The 20,713-nt window shown below is 39.2% G+C and overlaps 1 protein-coding gene across 1 annotated transcript in view; it reads right to left on the reverse strand.

The window, feature by feature from the left end:
- GLIPR1 (GLI pathogenesis related 1) overlaps positions 1–16,866 on the reverse strand; it is a 22,139-nt gene extending 5,273 nt beyond the window's left edge. Inside the window, exons 1-4 of the mRNA XM_010362646.2 lie at positions 16,493–16,866; positions 15,450–15,695; positions 7,013–7,125; positions 881–966 (exon numbers count right to left, since the gene is read on the reverse strand). Of these exons, the coding sequence (XP_010360948.1) occupies positions 881–966; positions 7,013–7,125; positions 15,450–15,695; positions 16,493–16,666 (619 nt within the window). The 5' untranslated portion in view covers positions 16,667–16,866. The remainder of the gene's footprint in view (positions 1–880; positions 967–7,012; positions 7,126–15,449; positions 15,696–16,492) is intronic.
- Between the last annotated feature and the right edge of the window lie 3,847 nt (positions 16,867–20,713).

A 20,713-nucleotide genomic window follows, 5' to 3' on the forward strand; every position in this document is an offset into this window, starting at 1 on the left:
AGGACTTGTATCTAGAACAAGAACCAGAAATAAACTCTTGGCCAATTACTAATATTTCAAAATCACAAAGCAAAATTTTGCTTGGATGTTTAGTAAAACATCCTTGGAAATTTACCTGCATGCAGGTTCTACACTTCTTCATTAAATGCTATCCGGCTTATAAAAAGTGCCATGTTGCAGCTTTATTTTCATTTTTTGGAGATAGACCCTCACTGTGTCACCCAGGCTGGAGTGCAGTGGCACGATCTCTGCTCACTGCAACCTCCACCTCCCGGGCTCAAGTGATTCTCCTGCCTCAGCCTCCTGAGTAGCTGGGATTACAGGGGCCCACCACCACACCCAGCTAGTTTTTGTATTTTTAGTAGAGGGGAGTTTTACCATGTGGCCAGGCTGGGCATGGTGGTGTGGTAATCCCTGCTACTTGGGAGGCTGAGGCAGGAAGATCGCCTGAACCCGTGAGATGGAGGTTGCAGTGAGCTAAGATTGCACCATTGCACTCCAGCCTGGGTGACAGAGCAAGACTCCATCTCAAAAAAAAAAAAAAAAAAGAATTCTGTTTGTTTGGATGACCTGTTTTACTTACTTCTGATCTGGCTGAAATTAACAAATCTTAGGAATCTTAGTCTACAGTTTCTGACGGTTTTTTTTTTTTTTTTTTTTTTTTTGACCAATGAGAACTAAATAAAAAGAATGTGATTTTCACATTTAAATGTATCTTAAAACGTATTCCTAGAACAGTAAGCCATTGGTTTAATTGCTACTTGACGCCAGTTTCCTTGAAGATAGCCGTTAGGATAAAACATGGTTTCACTGTTAATTCTGTAGAAAGTTACATGTTACTGTTACATTATTCTATTGGTAGATTGTTCCTTTTACTCACCACAGAGATTGTCCAAACACTTGTCATTATTGGGGCAGGCACTGCAGGTGGCTCCTCTCTTATATGGCCAAGTTGGGTAATTGCCTCTGTAAAGTAGAAGAAGGATGTCCATTAGGAGTTTTTCAGTTTTTTAAAATTGCAATTTACTATGAATCTTTAAATAAATCCAGAAGAATAGTAAAGTACAAAGGTTCAGAGTTGGTCATAGAAGTGAGGACAGGAAGGCAGAAATGGACAGCTGCTAATATTTGCAGAGTTCATTCTATGTATCTATGTCTATGAACCTGTTTTAATCTGTACCCCATTTAATTGTGACAGCTCTGGGAGGAAGTTATTGTTTGTTTTACAGATGAGACAAAAGATGTAAGATGCCTTTAATCACAACTTACACATTTCAGAGTCAGAGGAAACCTGGATTTAACTCCAGGGCTGTGCTCCCTCTCTTTACCTACCCTCTGGCCTATATGATTACTGCCATTCAAAAAACTGTCCATCTTAGAAAAGCTGTGGTGACCCGCATTCAATCTTCTCAGTTGGTCAACCCTCCATAATTTTCACTGGATAGGAGCCATTTGGCTGGTGCCCTCCAAAATAATAATAATAAATAATGGTATGGGGGAATTTCTAAAGTGCAAATTGTTTTCACATACAAGATGTGATATGAATAATAGCTACTAATTAGTGAGCACTCACCATGTGTTTGTCTTTGTTCTAAACAACCTTGAATGAAATAATCTTCACAAAAACCCTATGAGGAAGTTACTGTTATGTATTTATCCCCATTATATAGCTAGAGGCTGAGTTACAGAGTGTAATTAATTGGCCAAAGTCACAGACTAGAAAGGGAAATAATATCCAAGCATTTTATATCCCCATAAATATCCTCATAGTAGTAATGGTGAGAGGCTGCACATTTATCTCAGTGAACCTGCCAGTGCACTAAATTTTTTTGGAACTCTGCTTTTGGAAAAAGTTCTAAACTTTTTTGTGTAATCGTACCCTTTGGCAGTCTGGTGAAGCCTATGGGCTCTTTCTTAACATAGTTTGTTGTTAAATGCATAAAATACATAGGATTATAAAGGAAACCAATTAAATTGAAATAGTTATCAAAATATTTAAAACAAGATTTGTGATAAAGTAATATGTGCTTCTCTATTAAGATCTACCGGGGGGCTACTAGTTTCAAAGTAGTGATGAACATAAACTGTATTTTGAGATCTCTGCAGCAACTGAAATATGGTATGAAAATATGATATTCACAAAATGATACTGCTAAGTCAGATCGCATTGATTGCTAATATGATGGTGGAGTGTTGTCTTCATTCATAATGAAAGGAAATGTTATTTTTAATAGAGGTTAGTGAAAATAAAAATAAAACAATTTTTTTCTAATCGAAGTTTATGGCCCTCCTTTCCCCAGTACTCTACAATTACCTCCAAAGTTGAGAACTCTCACCTTAGACACACAACTTTATAACGACACCTTATTTCCAACCCCAAATATATGTTCTTATCTCATTTTGCTCCAAATTTTAAGTTGCTTCAGAAATTAAATTTGCCCTGTGCTTACTCTCCACCATGGAAAAAAGGTAATATAGTAGCAATTCTGATAGCAATTTCAAAAGATGTCCAAAATAGACATTAATAAATGGAATGTCTTTCATTGTTAATAAGCACAGTATTTATTAAGTGGTTTAAGCTCTAGAATGGTTTTAATAAAATCATTTATGATACTTAGCTGTGCATTCCAAACTGTAAAGGAAAAGGTAAAAAATCCTACTTAAGCTAAAAACCAAGACAGTTGGTGCGGTCTATGGAAATGGTAGTATTCATCTCGGGAGAAACATGCTACTGGAAAGGCCTGGATTTGTCTAGATGGGAGTCATTAAGGCTGTGGGAACTAAAGTATTCAGCACAATAAAGCAACAGGATATTTCAGTGTTTTCCCTGGCAGCCTGAGAGAGAAGAGGGTTGGGGTTCTGGGACCCAGGGGAAGACAGAAGACGGATCTTTAAAGAAAAAGATAAATATGGGTAAGGGTCCCTAAGGCAGTGATGGCCTAAGCATATTGGTACTATCTTCACTATCTTGTGGTCAAAGTTATTTCCTCTTCTGTGCTATAATCCTCTCCTCCACTAATCCACTCTGAGTAAAGAACTGTTATACACCATACCCTTGTTCATGGTGCCCAGGGGAAATGAAGAGGAGAGTGTTACAGGCAACTGGAAGATTAAGCATTCTAGCCCCCATTCTAAGGTATCCTCAGAAATACTGAGGAGGATACTGGACTTCCTAAGATTATGTGGAATGGGGGCCTACAACTTTTTTTTTTGTATATAGGAAAATAATACCTCAGAGGGCAAAGGGAAATGAGGACATTCCTAACTGGTCTCTTTTACCTTTTCTGCTCTTCTAATCCATTTTCCATCCAGACTGATCTCCAAATTTAAAAGTCTCATCCCTCCCCTGCTTAATATACTCGAATGGCTTCTTATGTAAACTTCGCCGTGATCTAAAAGTTTCCGCTAGGTCTGCACTGCCTTCCTCCCCCCGTTTCATCTGTTTAGCAGACCGAGGGCACCGGTTTCTGTGATTTAAGCTTGCCAAACTTTTCTTCACGGAAGTTTTGCTGTTCTTTTCTCCACTAGACAGCTGTTGCAGAAGTTCTTATGTCTGATTCCTTCTCATTCTTCATGGCTAAGCTTAAATATATCACAGGAAGCCCTTCCCTGATTATTTTAAATAGGGGCCTTGCCTGTTGAAAGTTTCTATTACAGTATTATTTGTAATTGCCCCTAATTGCCCCTAAAATGATGCAGTTATTTTATTTGTATTTTTATTATCTGTTTGCCCCATAAATATTACTCTCATAAAGGCAGAGACTGCCTTATTCTCCTTTGGAGCTCAGTAAACAAATATTTGTTGAATAAATGAATATTTGAAGTTAGTCTTTATGGAAGCATTACAACTTTGGTTATAAGTTTTACAATTTAATATTGTTTATAACTCTGAAGATAAGTGAGTCTAAACCAGGAAAATTTACATTTGTACTTTGACATAATGAATAAAAATCATGAATACTTATAAAACATTCACCATTGCCAAGCATTATATATACCTGGTATTTTACAAAGCCTTCTCTTGTCACTTTCACAGCTACTCTAAGTGGTAGGTGCTGTTATCCTGATCTACTGGAGATTAAACAGATTCAGAGTTAATTCGTCACACAGTAAATTAACTGTATCTTAACCATTAAAAATGTCATATGAGGCCAGGTGTGGTGGCTCATGCATATAATCCCAGCACTCTGGGAGGCTGAGGCAGGTGAATCACTTGAGCCCAGAAGTTGGAGACCAGCCTGGGCAATATGGCAAAACTCTGTCTCTGCAAAAAATTAGCTGGGCATGGTGGCGTGTACCTGTAGTCTCAGGTACTAGGAAGGCTGAGTTGGGAGGATTGCTTGAGCCTGGGAAGTTAAGGCTGCAGTGAACCATTAGCAAGCCATTGTACTCCAGCCTGGGTGACAGAGCGAGAGACCCTGGTCTCAAAAAAAAAAAAAAAAAAAAAGTCCTATGAAAATTTACCACTAACTGAATTTGTCTAACTGGCATTGTCTAGTTTTTTCTGGGTTTTCTTTATTTTCCAACTCTGAGATATTCAGTCAAAGCTGTCATCTTCTGAATGACGCTTGGTTTGTCTCCTCCTTCATACCTACAGCAGTCAGTCAGAATATTGAGTATGTCTTCTGCACATTACTTCAGGGAAATGGCTTGCTTTCAGCCAATCTCCAGGAATCAAAAAATCCAAAGGCAACAAATTAAAGATCGTTATATATACTGCAAATGGTTAAAAAACTTTAAAATATAAACAACTTTTACAAATAAGAAAAACTAGTAGAAAAATGGTCAGCTTACATGGTTCACAGTAAGAGGAATATAAATAGACAATTATGTGAAGAAATTTATAATTACTAGTAATCACAGAGATGCAAAAGAAAACAAATGAAATGCCATTTCCATCAAATTAGAAAATACTAAAAAATTATAATACCTGGAACTGATGATGGAATACAAATTGATAGAATGGTGGAATGTAATTTGGCAATACGTACTTAAAACAAAAATGGTCACAGTCTTTACATGCTAGTATCTTAAGGAATTATAGGGAAATAGAAGTGACTGAAGATTAAATGTACCAGGTTGTTCATATATTAAAAGAAAATATAGTGAACAATCTAAATTCTTCAACAGGATAAACTGTTGTGGTACCATCAAGAGCATGGACTCTGGAGCCAGACAGCCAGATCAAAGTCCATCAGTGATAATCACTAACTGTAGGACTTTGGTCAGGTTGCTCATCACGTGTGTGCCTTGCCGTTCTCATTTGCCAAACGGGTAGTAATAGGACCCATCTCATAAACTTTTAGTGAAGATGAATATATGTGAAGCACTTTAACAGTGCTGAGAGCAGTGTAAGCATTATATAAACAATCTATCATTTTTAAGATTAAAATCACTTAAAATTTTGCTAAGGGGAAAATTTTCACAGCATAATTTTAAGTGAAAAATAGAAAATGTATATTTTCAGTATGATCAGTTTTCTAAATATGTGTATGACACAGGTGCACATATGTAAGTTTAAAGAAAGCAGGAGGAAGGTGTTTTCCCTGTTTCCCAAAGTGGGAACAAGTATCTGTTTTAAAAACAACTGTCAAGGATTGTAAACTAGTTCAACCATTATGGAAAACAGTATGGCAATTCCTCAAGGATCTAGAACTAGAAGTACCATATGACCCAGCCATCCCATTACTGGGTATATACCCGAAGGATTATAAATCATGCTGCTATAAAGACACATGCACACGTATGTTCATTGCGGCACTATTCACAATAGCAAAGACTTGGAATCACCCCAAATGTCCATCAGTGACAGACTGGATTAAGAAAATGTGGCACATATACACCATGGAATACTATGCAGCCATAAAAAAGGATGAGTTTGTGTCCTTTTGGGACATAGATGCAGCTGGAAACCATCATTCTCAGCAAACTATCTCAAGAACAGAAAACCAAACACCGCATGTTCTCACTCACAGGTGGGAACTGAACAGTGAGATCACTTGGACTCTGGAAGGGGAACATCACACACCGGGGCCTATTATGGGAAAGGGGGAGGGATTGCATTGGGAGTTATACCTGATGTAAATGACGAGTTGATGGGTGCTGACGAGTTAATGGGTGCAGCACATCAACATGGCACAAGTATACATATGTAACAAACCTGCACATTATACACATGTACCCTAGAACTTAAAGTATAAAAAAATATAAAAAATAAAAAAGTAAAAAAATAAAATAAAAACAACTGTCAAAAGTAAATGAAATAGGTTATATAAGTTGAGGAATTTAATTGTTTTGAAAATTGAATAAAATTGCCAAGGTTTTAATAAACCAATGAATATAACATCAGTTCTTCCACTTTGTGGTATTTTATTACCATATGCAATTTATGTCCCTGACAAACATTTTAGTCTTACCACTCTTTTTTTTTTTTTTTTTTTTTTTTTTTTTTTTTTTTTTTTTTTTTTGAGACGGAGTCTCGCTCTGCCGCCCAGGCTGGAGTGCAGTGGCCGGATCTCAGCTCACTGCAAGCTCCGCCTCCTGGGTTTAGGCCATTCTCCTGCCTCAGCCTCCCGAGTATCTGGGACTACAGGCGCCCGCCACGTCGCCTGGCTAGTTTTTTTGTATTTTTTAGTAGAGACAGGGTTTCACCGTGTTAGCCAGGATGGTCTCGATCTCCTGACCTCGTGATCCGCCCGTTTCGGCCTCCCAAAGTGCTGGGATTACAGGCTTGAGCCACCGCGCCCGGCCTTAGTCTTACCACTCTTAAGAATGTGTGCGTATGTATTTAGATAGTATATATAAAGGATGCACACTCTCTCTCTATCCAGGAAAAATGTACCAGAATGTTAATGAAATATATCTCTGGGCAGAGGAATTAAGGGTTATGTTATTTTTTTCTTTATACTTTATTATCCAGATTTTCTATAATGAAGAGGAATACTGCTAAAATAATTTTTTTCTTGTTTTTTTGGGGGGCGTCTACTATAAACCGGTTGATTCAGGCACTTACCCTGGTCCGTAGTTGCATATAAAATGTGCTCCATTGAAAAGAGCATCAAAGCCAGAAACTTTAGGGCAAAATTGAACTGCGCAGCCAACTTTGTAACTATCTGCCCAAACAACCTGAAAGGAAATAAGGATTTTTAACAGAGAGAAACTATAAGATAAACATTGGGTATGACTAGGTCTTCATAAACATGGTGAGGTATATCCACTCTAGTTACAGTGCTTAAAACCCAGGAAGGTTTAGATGCTCAGAAATCAGCTGGATAGACCTGTAGTTACTATTATTCGAGGGGAGGAAGTGTATGAAATCAAAGGGGAGGAAGTGTATGAAATAAACGATAAGATAATTTTTGACTGTACAATGAAGAAATAAAACAGGGTAATGCAATAGAGAGTGATTGCTGGTGAGGTGGTGCTGATTTAACTTGGTTGTTCAGGGAAGACATCTCTGAAGAGGATGCATTTAAACTGAGACTTGGATGATGAGGATGCAGCACTCAGGACACACATTCGGGAAACTTAAACAATGGAGGAAGAGCATTCCAAGCAGAGGGAACACCAGGGAGAAAGGCCCTGAGATGGAATTTGCTTGGCATTATAAAATGGCATGAAGAAAGCAAGTGAAGCCAAGATCTGATGAGTTGGGGAGAGTTGTAAGCAATGAGGTCAAAGGCAGAGAAACCGATCGCGGAGATTCTTGTAAGTGCTATGTACTTTTTCGTGTTTTAGATCACTTTGGTGGTTACGAAGTGAACAGACTGAGAAGAGCAAGGGAAACAGGAAAGAGGTAATTTTGGAAGCTGTTTCAATGGTACAAGAATGAAAAGATAGTGACTCACACATAGGTGATGCCAGTGGAGTTCCCGAGAATGAATCAGGTTCATGGCTCAGCTTAGAGGTAAAGCTAAAAGGATTTGCTTTTGAGTGTAGGGTAAAAGGGGAAGAGATAAAGTTTTGGTTTGGGGCCTGAGAAACATTTACTGAGATGGAGAAAACTAGGGAAGGAGGAGGGTAGGTGGGAGCATGAGCAGGGGTTTTGTTCAGAACTTGTTGACTTTGAGATGCCTAATAGACATCAAGTGAAGATTGACTTGGTGGCTGCAGTCCAGAGGACAGGGTAAGGCTAGAGATGTAAATCTGGAAAACATGGGGCAAGATTAAATCACACAGGCAAATATAATAGATCAAGTAAATGAGAGTCTGGGATAATGAGAGCAAACACAAAACCAGCCTGCAAAACAGACTGAAAAGGAGTGGTCAGTGATGTAGGAGGGAAACCAAGAACAGAGAGACCTGTACTGTTACCTGGGATCCAGCACTCAAAAGAGCCCCATGCTTGGTTTAGGTCAGTGCTGTCACATAGTTTAGCACCTTTAGTGGTGCTTTCCCCTTGCTTTCTGAACAAAAGATTCCACATTTTCATTTTGCAATGGGCTCCACAAATTAAATTATATAGCCCATCTTGACCAAGAGTGTTTGGTGTCACAAAAGCCTAAAGAAGAGTGCTTAAAGGTGGATACAGCCAGCAATTAAATGCACTCCTTTTTACAGCAGTACCCAATTACATTTTAAATTATTTTATACTCAAGTTTTTGAACAATTTTGTCATAAGAACTGTGCTAAATACAGCGGACACAAAAATGAATGAGCTAGAACCAGTGGGTACGTTCACAAAACTTAGAAAAAAAGCAGTCATGAAATTCATCAGGCGAGGGTTTAACCACTGTGAATAGGAAGTGAAAGATGCTAAGGACAAATGTGGCACGGTGCCTTACTCTGAAGAAATGAGGTGGAGCTAGAGCTGGGATGAGCTGGTCTGGAGTCCTCCAGCAGAGGGCAGCATCCTGTGTGAACCTAGGGTGGGGCTGACCCATTGACAAAACTGAAAGCAAAGCCAGCGTGGCTACAGAAAACGAAGAGTTTACTTTAAAAATAAATGAAATTCGCTCCCTGTATCAGGTGTTGGAACTAGAGCAATTCCATCTTGGTGGTGTGTTTTTTTTTTTTTTTTTTTTTTTTTTTTTTTTGTTTGTTTGTTTGTTTGTTTTGTTTTGTTTTTGAGACGGAGTTTCTCTCTAGTTGCCCAGGCTGGAGTGCAATGGTGCGATCTCGGCTCATCACCACCTCCGCCTCCCAGGTTCAAGCGATTCTCCTGCCTCAGGCTCCCAAGTAGCTGGGATTACAGGGATGTGCCACCATGCCTGGCTAATTTTGTTTTTTTTTTAGTAGAGATGGGGTTTCACCATGTTGGTCAGGCTGATCTCAAACTCCTGACCTCAGGTGATCTGCCCGTCTTGGCCTCCCAGAATGCTGGGATTATAGGCGTGAGCCACCACGCCGGGTCCTAACAACTCTGTCTTGAATAGGGGCTGGGTAAAATGAGGCTGAGACCTACGGGCCTGCGTTCCCAGATGGTTAGGCATTCTAAGTCACAGGGGAGATAGGAGGTCAGCACAAGATACAGATCAAAGACCTTGCTGATAAAACAGATTGCAGTAAGGAAGCCAGCTAAAACCCACTAAAACCAAGATGGCGATGAGTGACCTCTGGTGTCCTCGCTGCTACACTCCCACCATGACAGTTTACAAATGCCGTGGCAACATCAGGAAGTTACCCTGTGGTCTAAAAAGGGAGGGCATGAATAATCTACTGCTTGTTTAGCATATGATCAAGAAATAACCATAAAAATGGGCAACCAGCAGCCCTCCGCGCTGCTCTGTCTATGGAGTAGCCATTCTTTTATTCCTTTACTTTTTTAATAAACTTGCCTTCACTTTACGGACTCACCCTGATTTTTCTTGCCTGAGATTCAAGAACCCTCTCTTGGGGTTTGGATCCCGACCCCTTTCCCATAACACCTGGAGGGAGAGTAGGAAGTGAGGCAAGAGGGGAGCTGAGGTTGGAGTCTCAGCTTCTCCAAGATTTAAAGGTGTGGTAGAGGTAGGGACATGACTAGGGAGATACTGGGCAGAGTGTGGGCTGCCTTCTCCTTGGTTTGGCAACTGGAGAGGGTACCCTCCTTTGGCAAGGGAGAGTGTACTTCCCTACTCCATGATCTAAAAGCGGTGTTTCCCTAGAAACATTTCTTTATCCCCAGGAACCCCCTGTAGGAAACTCCAGCCTGAACAGGCAATGAATCAGCTTAAGGCCTCTGTCTCACTGAGAAAGCCCAGCTTTATGAGGGCTGTTAATCCTCAGGTTTGATCCTTAAACTTCTACTTTCTAATCAGTCTTATTTTATTTTTAAAATTTCTTAATTTTATTCATATATCTCAAAGTGATTTTACCTAGGGTGCTTTGTTTAAAATGATCTTGGGCCCATCTGAGACCTACTGAATGCCAGTCACTGGAGTTGCTTTTGGAGTCTGCATTTTAACAAGTTCCTGAGGTGATTCCCATGCATGCTGTGTTCAGTGTTGTCTTTATTCCTTTACTATCACCTTGACTCATTTTATATTTTTATCCTTTGGTCTTTGAGCACTTTCTTTTGTAGCATTGTTATATCAAAAGTATTCTTAATCTTTGGATCCCTTCCCCATTTTAATACTTTTTCCTCAGAAGTGTGCGAATGTTAGTTACCATTCATTTGGTGTGCTTTAGTTGGCCTCTTTTTTTTTTTAAAGTCAGGTTTATTAGGGTATAATATACAATAACATTTATGATTTTTAGGTGTACATTTCTATGAATTTTGACAAAAGAATACAGTTGTGTAGCCACTACCACATTCAAGATATAGAATATTTTTATTGCCCCAGAAAGTTCCCTTGAGCCCCTTTGTGGTCAACCCCAACTCCCAGACCCCAGCAATCATTAATCTGTTTCTGCAGTTTTGCCTTTTCCAGAATGTTAAACGAATGGAATCAGTCTAAATATAGCTTTTTGGATCTGGCTTCTTCCACTTAGTATAAGCATTTGTTGTATTCATTTGTAGTCACTGCTTTTTATTGCTGAGTAATATTTATTACATGGATGTAGCACAGTTTATCTATCTTTCCAAGTCGGTCTCTTTTTAAAAGCTTCATGGGCACTCTGGTTTTTGGTTAAATTTGTGGGCTTTGGAGCCACTAGGCTTGAGTTCATATTCTAGCTTTGCCACTTACAGTGTGACCTTGGTCTTAGGTTCCTTATCTATTAAATGAGGATAATAATAATACCAACTCCATAGGCCTATTTTGAAGTTTTAAATGAGCTTCTGGAACATAGCAAGCACTCAGCAAATGTTTTTGTGTCATTCCCTTACCACTAAGTTTCTTATGCTTAAAAATTCTTGCGGCTGGGCGCGGTGGCTCAAGCCTATAATCCCAGCACTTTGGGAGGCTGAGACGGGCGGATCACGAGGTCAGGAGATCGAGACCATCTTGGCTAACATGGTGAAACTCCGTCTCTACTAAAAAATACAGAAAACTAGCCGGGCGAGGTGGCGGGCGCCTGTGGTCCCAGCTACTCAGGAGGCTGAGGAGGGAGAATGGCGAGATCCCGGGAGGTGGAGCTTGCAGTGAGCTGAGATCCGGCCACCGCACTCCAGCCTGGGTGACAGAGTAAGACTCCGTCTCAAAAAAAAAAAAAAAAAAAAAAAAAAAATTCTTAACACTTTAATTTTTTTTTTAATCAGGCAGGTTTCTGTTGTATGTTTTCTTACTATAGTAAGCAAAAAAAAAAAAAAAAAGAAAAGAAAAAAAAACCCCATAATTATAAGAGCTACTCATTTTTGAGAACTTAGGTGTACCATTAAGCATTTTACATGTGACATCATGTTTAATCCTTATAACAACTCAATAAATAAGTGTTATTGCTCTTACTTTTGTAGGTAAAAGATTGGAACCTAATTCTGCCTGGCCATGAAATACTGTGAAGACAGTCCATGCCCTCAGCAAGATGCTTTTAGAGTGCTTTCTCTTTTAGCAAGCTCTTCAGAACCAGGAACCACTCTTTAAGCCTTTCTTACAAAAGCACTACACCTGGGGAACCCAGAGGGGAGGAAGATGTCTCCCTTATAGGCCCACAACCCCTTTCCAGCATCTTTCCCTTTCAGTTCTTGGTATGAGCTCTTCTGGTTCATTATCAGGAGTATGGTAACACTGTAACATATATGAAACCTACTACAGAAATTATGAAACATGTCACATTTCCATGGTTCTGTGAGCATATAAAAGTAAAGAGGTCAAGAGGGTAGGAGGAGGAGGCAAGAAGAGAAAAACTAAAATAAGATCAGTAGTGCCATCTAGTGGGAAATCCTGGCACTGTCAAACCCAAGCAATCTACCCTGCCCAGATACTTAAACTATTTCTTTTTTTTTTTTTTTTTTTTTTTTTTTTTTTTAATACTTTAAGTTCTAGGGTACATGTGCATAACGTGCAGGTTTGTTACATATGTATACTTATGCCATGTTGGTGTGCTGCACCCATCAACTCGTCAGCACCCATCAATTCATCATTTATATCATGTATAACTCCCCAATGCAATCCCTCCCTCCTCCCCCCCCTACTTAAACTATTTCTAAACTTTATAAAGCTGAACTGTCAGCAACAGAATGTCGAATTTGAATCATCTTCCATTTTATACACCAACATTTTTCCTCATGTCAGTCTATCTCCAGTGAAGATAAAGCTGAAGTGTTGAATGAACACATCATGAAATATCATACATTTTGTGAGGAGATAATGGGTCTGAATCTATGTTCTTTATTCTGTACAACCTCCCATCATCAGCCAAAATCTGCAAATAGCTTGATTTTTGAAGAGAAGATGAGGATAAGTAGGAGGTTGTAATATCTACTTAAAGTAATTGTCCAGCATGAATTTAACACAGCAATTGAGTAGTTTTGAGTCCCCCAGGAAGATTTCTTGCCATGATGAAAACAGATAGTCTTTCACCTAGCTATCGGATCCTTCTTCCATTATAATTGCTGGAAAACCAGTTCATGTAAGGGATCTACCCTTTGTTCAATGCCTACTAAATACTAGTATTTTATTAGATAATTTATACATATTTTATTAGTTAAGTCTTCCAACTTATCTAATATCTGAACCTCAACTCTTCCTCTTACTAGCTAAATGACATCAGGGGAACAACTTATTAACCTAAGTCTGTTTATTCACCTGTGGGTAATACCATTAACATCTCCTTAATAGATTTGTGGTAATAATTGAATGAGGTCTTCAATGTAGAGAGCTAAACACTATGCCCATTTAAAAAGTGGTTGCTGCTGCTCTATCTTCCCAGTCCAGGGGATTCTTGGACATTCTCCCATGATGAGTGTCCCTCTTCTGAAGTGGGGGTAGAATGTAGTGGTCTCTTAAAGAGGATCACTTATGTTAGGATCACTGAGCTTGGGTTTTAATATCTGTAAGTATGGGACTGGGTTTTAGAAAATGAATCTTCTCATGACCAAAATATTAGCCCTCCTTTTTTCCCTTAGATGTAAGGGGAAATTTCACGAGTAAGCTCAGTTAATTTTGGGAGGGTCATCTGTGAAATCTCGGGCATTTATGACATAAACTCAAGTTTTCTCTTCTTTTGATTTCCTGGAATGGTGAACACGGAGTGTCTTAACTTGTGTATTGAGCGTGGTTTAGGAGTCTGTTGTCAATTTTACAGTCTTTTGACCTCTGTGTACTTGGCATGCTGAGCTACTTGCCATTGACCTAAAGTACCAGGCCCATTCATACACATTGTATACTTTCCACACCTTGCTGAGAATTCTCTTCCCTTTCCTTTTCATCTGAAAACTCCCACTCAGTTTTCAAGTACCAATTCACATGTCTCCTGCTGTGTGACGCTTTACACTTCCTTTTGGCTGGATAAGTTGCTGTCCTCCTTGCTCACATGGTACTTTGTCAGCTTCTCTAAATTGTACTAGCCAAACACTGTCATAATCCATTTACACATAAGTCTCTCCCAAAAGGTCAATTCCTGAGGGTCAGGGACCATTTCCAGCTGTATTTGTCCTCCTTCCCTGGCTCATTCCCTATTTCTCCTCACTTCCACTTCTCCAAGACTGTACCCCAATAAAATGTTAGCTCATAAACTATTGTCTCAGGGACTGTTTTCCAAGAATCTAGACTAAGACATATCACTAGTGTCTGTTATAGGATAGAAGCTTAAACACTGACTAATAAATAAATGAGAGTAGGCACCCTCAAACTGACAATTATTTCTGAGTATTTAAATAATGCAATGCATAACAGTACCAAGTACCACTTGTAGGCAATCTAGATTTAGCTTTCTTCTCCCTTAGGTCTTGTTGTAATCCAAGGAAACTTGTTTCCTGGTTAAATTTGTTTGTAAACGTAAACCAAAATTGGTTTATGAGAGAGATTTAGGAGAAATTCATTTTACTCTTATAATACTAAATTTTTGTAACTGCACCAAACTTGGTTCATCTGTAACAGCACGAATGAGATCACAGGCTTTGTAGGGCCGAGCTGGAGTGAGAGAGTTTTTCTAACAGCATGTTGCTTCTTAAAACCACCTAATATTTCAATGTAACTGCCCTGATAGAAACGTTTTTGCCTTCATACCTCATTTCAACTGATTTTTTGTGTCCCAAAACAGTCAATTATAGGTTAAGTACCGTAAGTTATTGGTTTGACAAGGATGGCCAGGAAGTGACAGTAAATAAACAAAATGTGGCCAGGAGAGGAAGGCAGTGTCTGAAGACGATTACGACAGATGCTCCCTAGAGAGTTGTTTCCATCACTCTGCAAATGTGAAGTAGGGTTAGGAGCCAGAATCAGCTTGAGTAAAAAACAAAACAAAACAAAATAAACAAACAAACAAAAAACCCTCAATGGGTGGCTCTGAATGTGGCTATTGGGACTAATAATGTGGATTCTGGGGGCAGAATACCCTCAGAATGGTTCATATAAGTTTACACGTTGGCCTCTCTGTTGGCCAGGGACTGACTTTTTCTCCCTCCTTGTGTAGCACCGTGTGTGGTGCATAGTGCATGGCACACAGTAGGTTTTCAGTCGACGTTTGAGAGAATGAGAGATTGTGGAAGCATCAGTTCTTATTGATGTTTCTGTCTGAGAGGCTTGTTTCTTCCAATTTTATAGTCCCAAAACAACTGCCTCAAATTTCACTTAAAACTTATGCCAGCTGGAACCTGAAAATCCTTTCACTCATAAGGTTCTTTGATTTCTCACAAATGGAATAAAGTCCTATGGGAGAATCGCTGTTACAGGAATTGTTCAAAGCCTGTCCAGGTGTGTGGGCCTCACATATTACCTATTATGTGTTTAGTTCACACAACTAAACTTTTCAAGCACTAATTTTCTCTGTTATTGGAGTCTGTTCTATTTATTATTTTTAAAGTAAGTCTGTAACTCCCTTATATTTACAGGTATACTAGCATACTATATATTTTCTTAACCTCATAGTACAATTTTCTCCTCACACTTGAAAAGACAGTTTCTAGAAAATATAGGGCAGATACTTACCTGAGTGTAGTGGCCACAGACTTTTTTGCATATCCGAGTCTTGAAGTCGTAGTCCTGGATTTCGTCATACCAGTTTGTGATGGCGGAAGACACAGAAAAGAGGGACACAGACCCAGTCCAGATGTTTTCTCCCAGTGAAGTGAAGTTTGGGTGTAGCTTGTGGGGTGGCTTCAGCTGTGTATTATGTGAAAACTGGCAATTTCTGGCCCATGCTTTTGCAATTTGGGCTAGTGCTGGGTCCCAAGTCTGCAAAAATAAACATTAAACAATAGGGGGGTCAAATTTTAAATAACAGGGGGCTCATCTACAATGTAACTGGGGTGAGTACAGTGGGAATTTTAATGGAAAACAAGGTGAGATAAGGAGAGAAAATACCACTGCATATGAATCCTCTATAAATTATGGTCTTCAAGCACTGAGTAGGGTTGGTAGGAAACGTGATGATTTAGTTTCATGGAATTTAGAATCTAGGTGAGGAAAACTGACAATTCACTGAAGGCTAATTATGGGCAAAATAGTGTGTGCCGTGTTTCACAATATTATTCCATAACCACAGTAGCCCATATCCTAAGAAGTTCAGAAAGGTTAAAAACCAGCTTAAAGCCACTGATCTGAAATTCAATCCCAAGCCTTACTGAACCAAAATCCCATCCTTTCCCCAGATGCTATTCTGCCTTCCTGAGCAACTCAGTACTTTGTCAGCAACAAAAAAAGTAAATTTAGAGGCAAAAAAACAAAAACAAACAAAATCACAAAAATTAACATGGAAGAAAATAACAAAAAGAGAAGTAAAATCCACTGAAAATCAGAAAACAGGAAATGTTCAAAAAGAGAAGTAAAATGTGCTGTGGCACTTGCTTACAACAACAGTTGAGCAGACAGAGCTAAACTGGATGTGTTTTGATCACAGATTGTGAATTTACTGCATACATTAATCACAATGAAAAAAAATCATTCAGGATTACGAAGGCATTAACACCAAAGTCAATACACATTAGCTGTTTCTGACTGACTGACGCCACAATTAATGATATTTTCCTTACCATGTATAGCATATCACTGGCTGTTGGTTTCACCTCTGATCGGAACTTGTTATGGATTCGAACGCAGTCTTTGATGAAATCTTCATTTTCGATATCTGGCAAAATATTTGCTGTGTGTGAATAACTGGAGACAAAAGAAACCATCCAGGCTATTGTAGCAAGTGTGGCACACATGCTTTGTCTGGCATGGAGCCTTGGGAGGCTGCAGTGCAGAGCCGCCCCAGTTTTTGACAGTGTGATTGCCTTCCTGAGTGCTCAGCCCGCAGCTTTGCAAAGCTAGCCGACTTCAGCTTTGAGAAAACAGAACAGAGCATGAGTTCATCACTAGTTTTAAGAAACGGGTTTCTCCATATATGGTGTGCAGCTCACTTTGTGTTCTTAACCCTACCCTGTCTTTTCAGTGGTTTTCAGTGACACAGCACCTATTACGACATAGATTTTTATGAGGCTGTGTCAGACTTCCTTTTGAATTGGGGGATATTTCCAAAGAAAATTCTGAAGTCTCCAGGAATAATAGTCTCCAATTTTTCATGGAGGTTGTGGTGATAAAATGAAAACATATCTCTTACTTCTACAAATGCTTTGCAAAATGCTTTCAGAAATCCTTTTCTTTTTAGAGTCATATCAACACATAGTGGTTGGAATATCTGGTTAATATCATAAATGTGACCTAGAATTCATTCACGATGGTAGAAACATGTAAGCGTGTGTGTGTGTGTGTGTGTGTGTGTGTGTGCGTGCGTGAGAGAGAGAAAGAGGGAGGTAGGGAGGGATTGAGAGAGATAATACTAGAAAGAATACAGTACTCAAGTTGAGAATTTAGTTTCTGTTTCTAACTAGCTGTAAGACCTTGGACAGGATACCAAACTCTCAAAACCTCAGTCGCCTACTGAATGAGGCTATGGGACCTTTTCTGCTTCCTTAATTATAGAGGTTCGGCAGGACCAAATGAACTAGCTAATATTAAATTCATGCCTTGTATATTCACCTTAGTAACACAGAAAGAAAAACACAGTCACTGGCCCCAAGGAGCTCACAGTGGTAAGAGCTGTGAGATGGTGACGACAAGGATGGTTACAACAGGGGCTATCGGAGATCTGGGTATAGGAAAGCACAAGAAGATATGGACACACAAGAGAGCATACTTAACCCATTCTGGAAAGGGCAGAGCTGGCCTCCTACATACAACAGGTGAGGCCTTTGCTGAGGGTAGAATCAGCTAAGTGTTGATCAAGTGAAAAAGGGCTGGAGAGGAGAAGGGAATTAGAAGGATAGGAACTATATATCTAGTTGTGAAGTTGAAGACATGGTGTTATGGCAAGAATGGAGCAAGAACCTCTCCATGTTATCTCCCTCTGTAAATATGGTCTGTAAATAAGTACTGAGTCTGACTGGTAGGAAACTTGATACCTGGTGTCATGGAATTCAGAATCCAAATGATGCTTTCATGCTACTTGGGGGAGAGAAGTTAAGAGTCAGATCAGGAAGGATTTCTCAATTCTGCTAATGATTTTTGATTTTATCACCAAAGTAATGGGAAGTTATTGGAGGATTTTAGCTGTAGGTGGGGTTTAGACCTGGTTTTAGAAAACACCTGTATTTTAGAAAATTAAGAGATATGGAAAATGGAATGAAGGGGGAAATATTTCTAATGCAAACAAAAAGTAAAGAAACATTTCAGGCACACCTATAGCTCCAGCTACTCAGAAAGTTGAAGTGGGAGGATAGCTTGATCCCCACAATTTGAGACTGTGAAGAGCTGTAGTCATGTCACTGCAATCCAGTGTGGGTGACAGAATGAGAACCCCATCATTAAAAACAAACATACAGTTCAGGTGCAGTGGCTCACGCCTGTAATCCCAGCACTTTAGGAGGCCGAGGAGGGCGGATCACCTGAGGACAGGAGTGCAAGACCAGCCTGACCAACATGGTCTCTACTAGACATACCAAAATTAGCCGGGCATTGTGATGCATGCCTGTAATCCCAGCTACTTGCGAGGCTGAGGCAGGAGAATTGCTTGAACCCGGGAGGCGGAGGTTGCAGTAAGCTGAGATTGCGTCACTGCACTCTAGCCTAGGCAACAAGAGTGAAACTCCATCTCAAAAAAGCCCAACCAACCAACCAAACAAAAACCATTACAGAACCATAAGGCAGAATGACTGTTGCCACACACACACAAATAACCTTAAAAATACTCATATATACATTCAAATTTTGTCCAGGTTGCCTAATTTCCACTACCATGTCTTTATGTTATAGCAATCTGAGATAAGCAGTGTCTTGTCTAGGTCTCATAGGCAACTTTTTGATCATTGTAGTGACAATAAACAAAGAGACCTTTCTCCAGTTTGAAGTGGTAACCATGTCCAAGGCCTGCTTCTCATCTTCTGGGTCTCTGTGAGCTAGACTGAGTGTTGAAAACAACAACAAGGAAAATGAGACCCCACGAGCAAGCAAACTCAGTGGTGTTTTGTGGTTGCTGGCATAATCCCTGTTATACACATACAACTCCCAAGAACAAGCGATGTGATCTTGGTATTGAAATGATTTAATTTTTTTTTCTGGAATTTCCCGAAAATAATCAGCAAAAGGGAAGGTCTGCCATCACAGAGATGATTTTTGTGTTATTGTGCAGACCAGGTTAGCTCCTTAGAGCTACAACTCTAAAACGTTTCAATTCCTACTACATGTTTGCTCCAAAAGCCCATAGAAGTGGTCTGCCACAGAACCGGAACTTCACCTGGCAGCAAATGTAAGCCTTCATTTCTTAGAAGGCTTTGAACTTTGCTATGACTTTTTCCACTTCTTAACCCAAGTCTTCACCATGATCTCTTTGATAATTATGCATGTGTGTTAAGAGAGAGAGAGATTGGTTTTTAGTGCTCATCACTGCATGGTAGCATTTTAAAATATTTTTAACTTTCTTTTTAATTCTTCTCTGAATCATTTAATTTTTTTACAGTGAGAATATGCTATCTTTCATAGTAATAAAATAAACTGCAATTATTTTGGAGAGTCATGGGATCTTTAAAATCATGTACAAATTCATACATATACATATCTTGATAAACCCATGCATAGATGAAAGACTAAAGGAATATCCACAATTTCAGTATTGTGGGTAATACTGCATAATGGACTGTCCCTCTATCCCAGCAAGTTTTACTCAAGTGTCTTATAAAAAGCAACAGTTTGTGTAGCTAGAGATAATCATTTATATTATGTGGAAAAATCTCAACCTTGCTATACTATTCTAAATATATCCATTTATATACATGATGAGCTTTTTTATTTCTTGGGGAGAAATGATACAGAATTTTCTATAATCTCACACTTTCTGATTAGATTCCATAAACATTTAGGCTCCAAAACCTCTAGCCACCTATTCTATTGGGACTATATATTGGGTGTGGGGATGGTCCAAGATAAAGGATTCAGAAAGAGGGAGGGACTATGATATTTATTAAGCAAACACATCACTGTTATATTGTTGTGTGATGATACTTTAATTTGGTATAAACTAGTTTTAAACATGTGACAAGGTACAACTTAACTATAGTCCATATTCTAGAAGCAGTTAATTAGTGCTGAAGTACTCCCATCAGGAATCCCCACTCCTAAGGTGATGCTAACACTTCAGATATGGTTACGGAAATTGATACCTGAGAGTTTGTTCATTAGAACAGGGCATGTTAGAGAATCATTTTCACTGGCAAAATGAGTAATTTTCACAGTGGCTTGTAGGGAGATTGAACACATCCTCCTGCTATTGCATGAATGGAGTATAAAGAAGCAGACATCCTCAGATCTCTATTACTGCGGGTGTAGTGTTCAAGGGAACTGTCCACCTCACAAGAGTTCCTGTTTTCTGCCTTGACTCCAAGGCTGCTAGTCTTAACTTTAGAATGTCTGTTTAGTGAGCTTACCATTGGAGTGTCTAAGAGTAGAGAGCAGGAATGTTTTTGTAATTGTTTGCTAATGAATGTTAAGACATTTAGCAAAATTTTTCCAAGACTTACTTTCATAATAGCATACTATCAGGTATTGGGTTTGTAAGGGAGGGGAACATAACCTTTGCATTATTCAGCTCTAACTGCAAGAGGCTTCAATATTTATCAAAAGAACCTGACATTTGAGACCATGTTAGCTTAGGTCAGTTGGCAGCAGAGATGACAAGCACCAAGCCTTTTCAAATTCATTCTCTCACTATGCTCTCTTAA

This window comes from Rhinopithecus roxellana, chromosome 10 (genome assembly GCF_007565055.1).
Source record: "Rhinopithecus roxellana isolate Shanxi Qingling chromosome 10, ASM756505v1, whole genome shotgun sequence".
NCBI lineage: Eukaryota > Metazoa > Chordata > Mammalia > Primates > Cercopithecidae > Rhinopithecus > Rhinopithecus roxellana.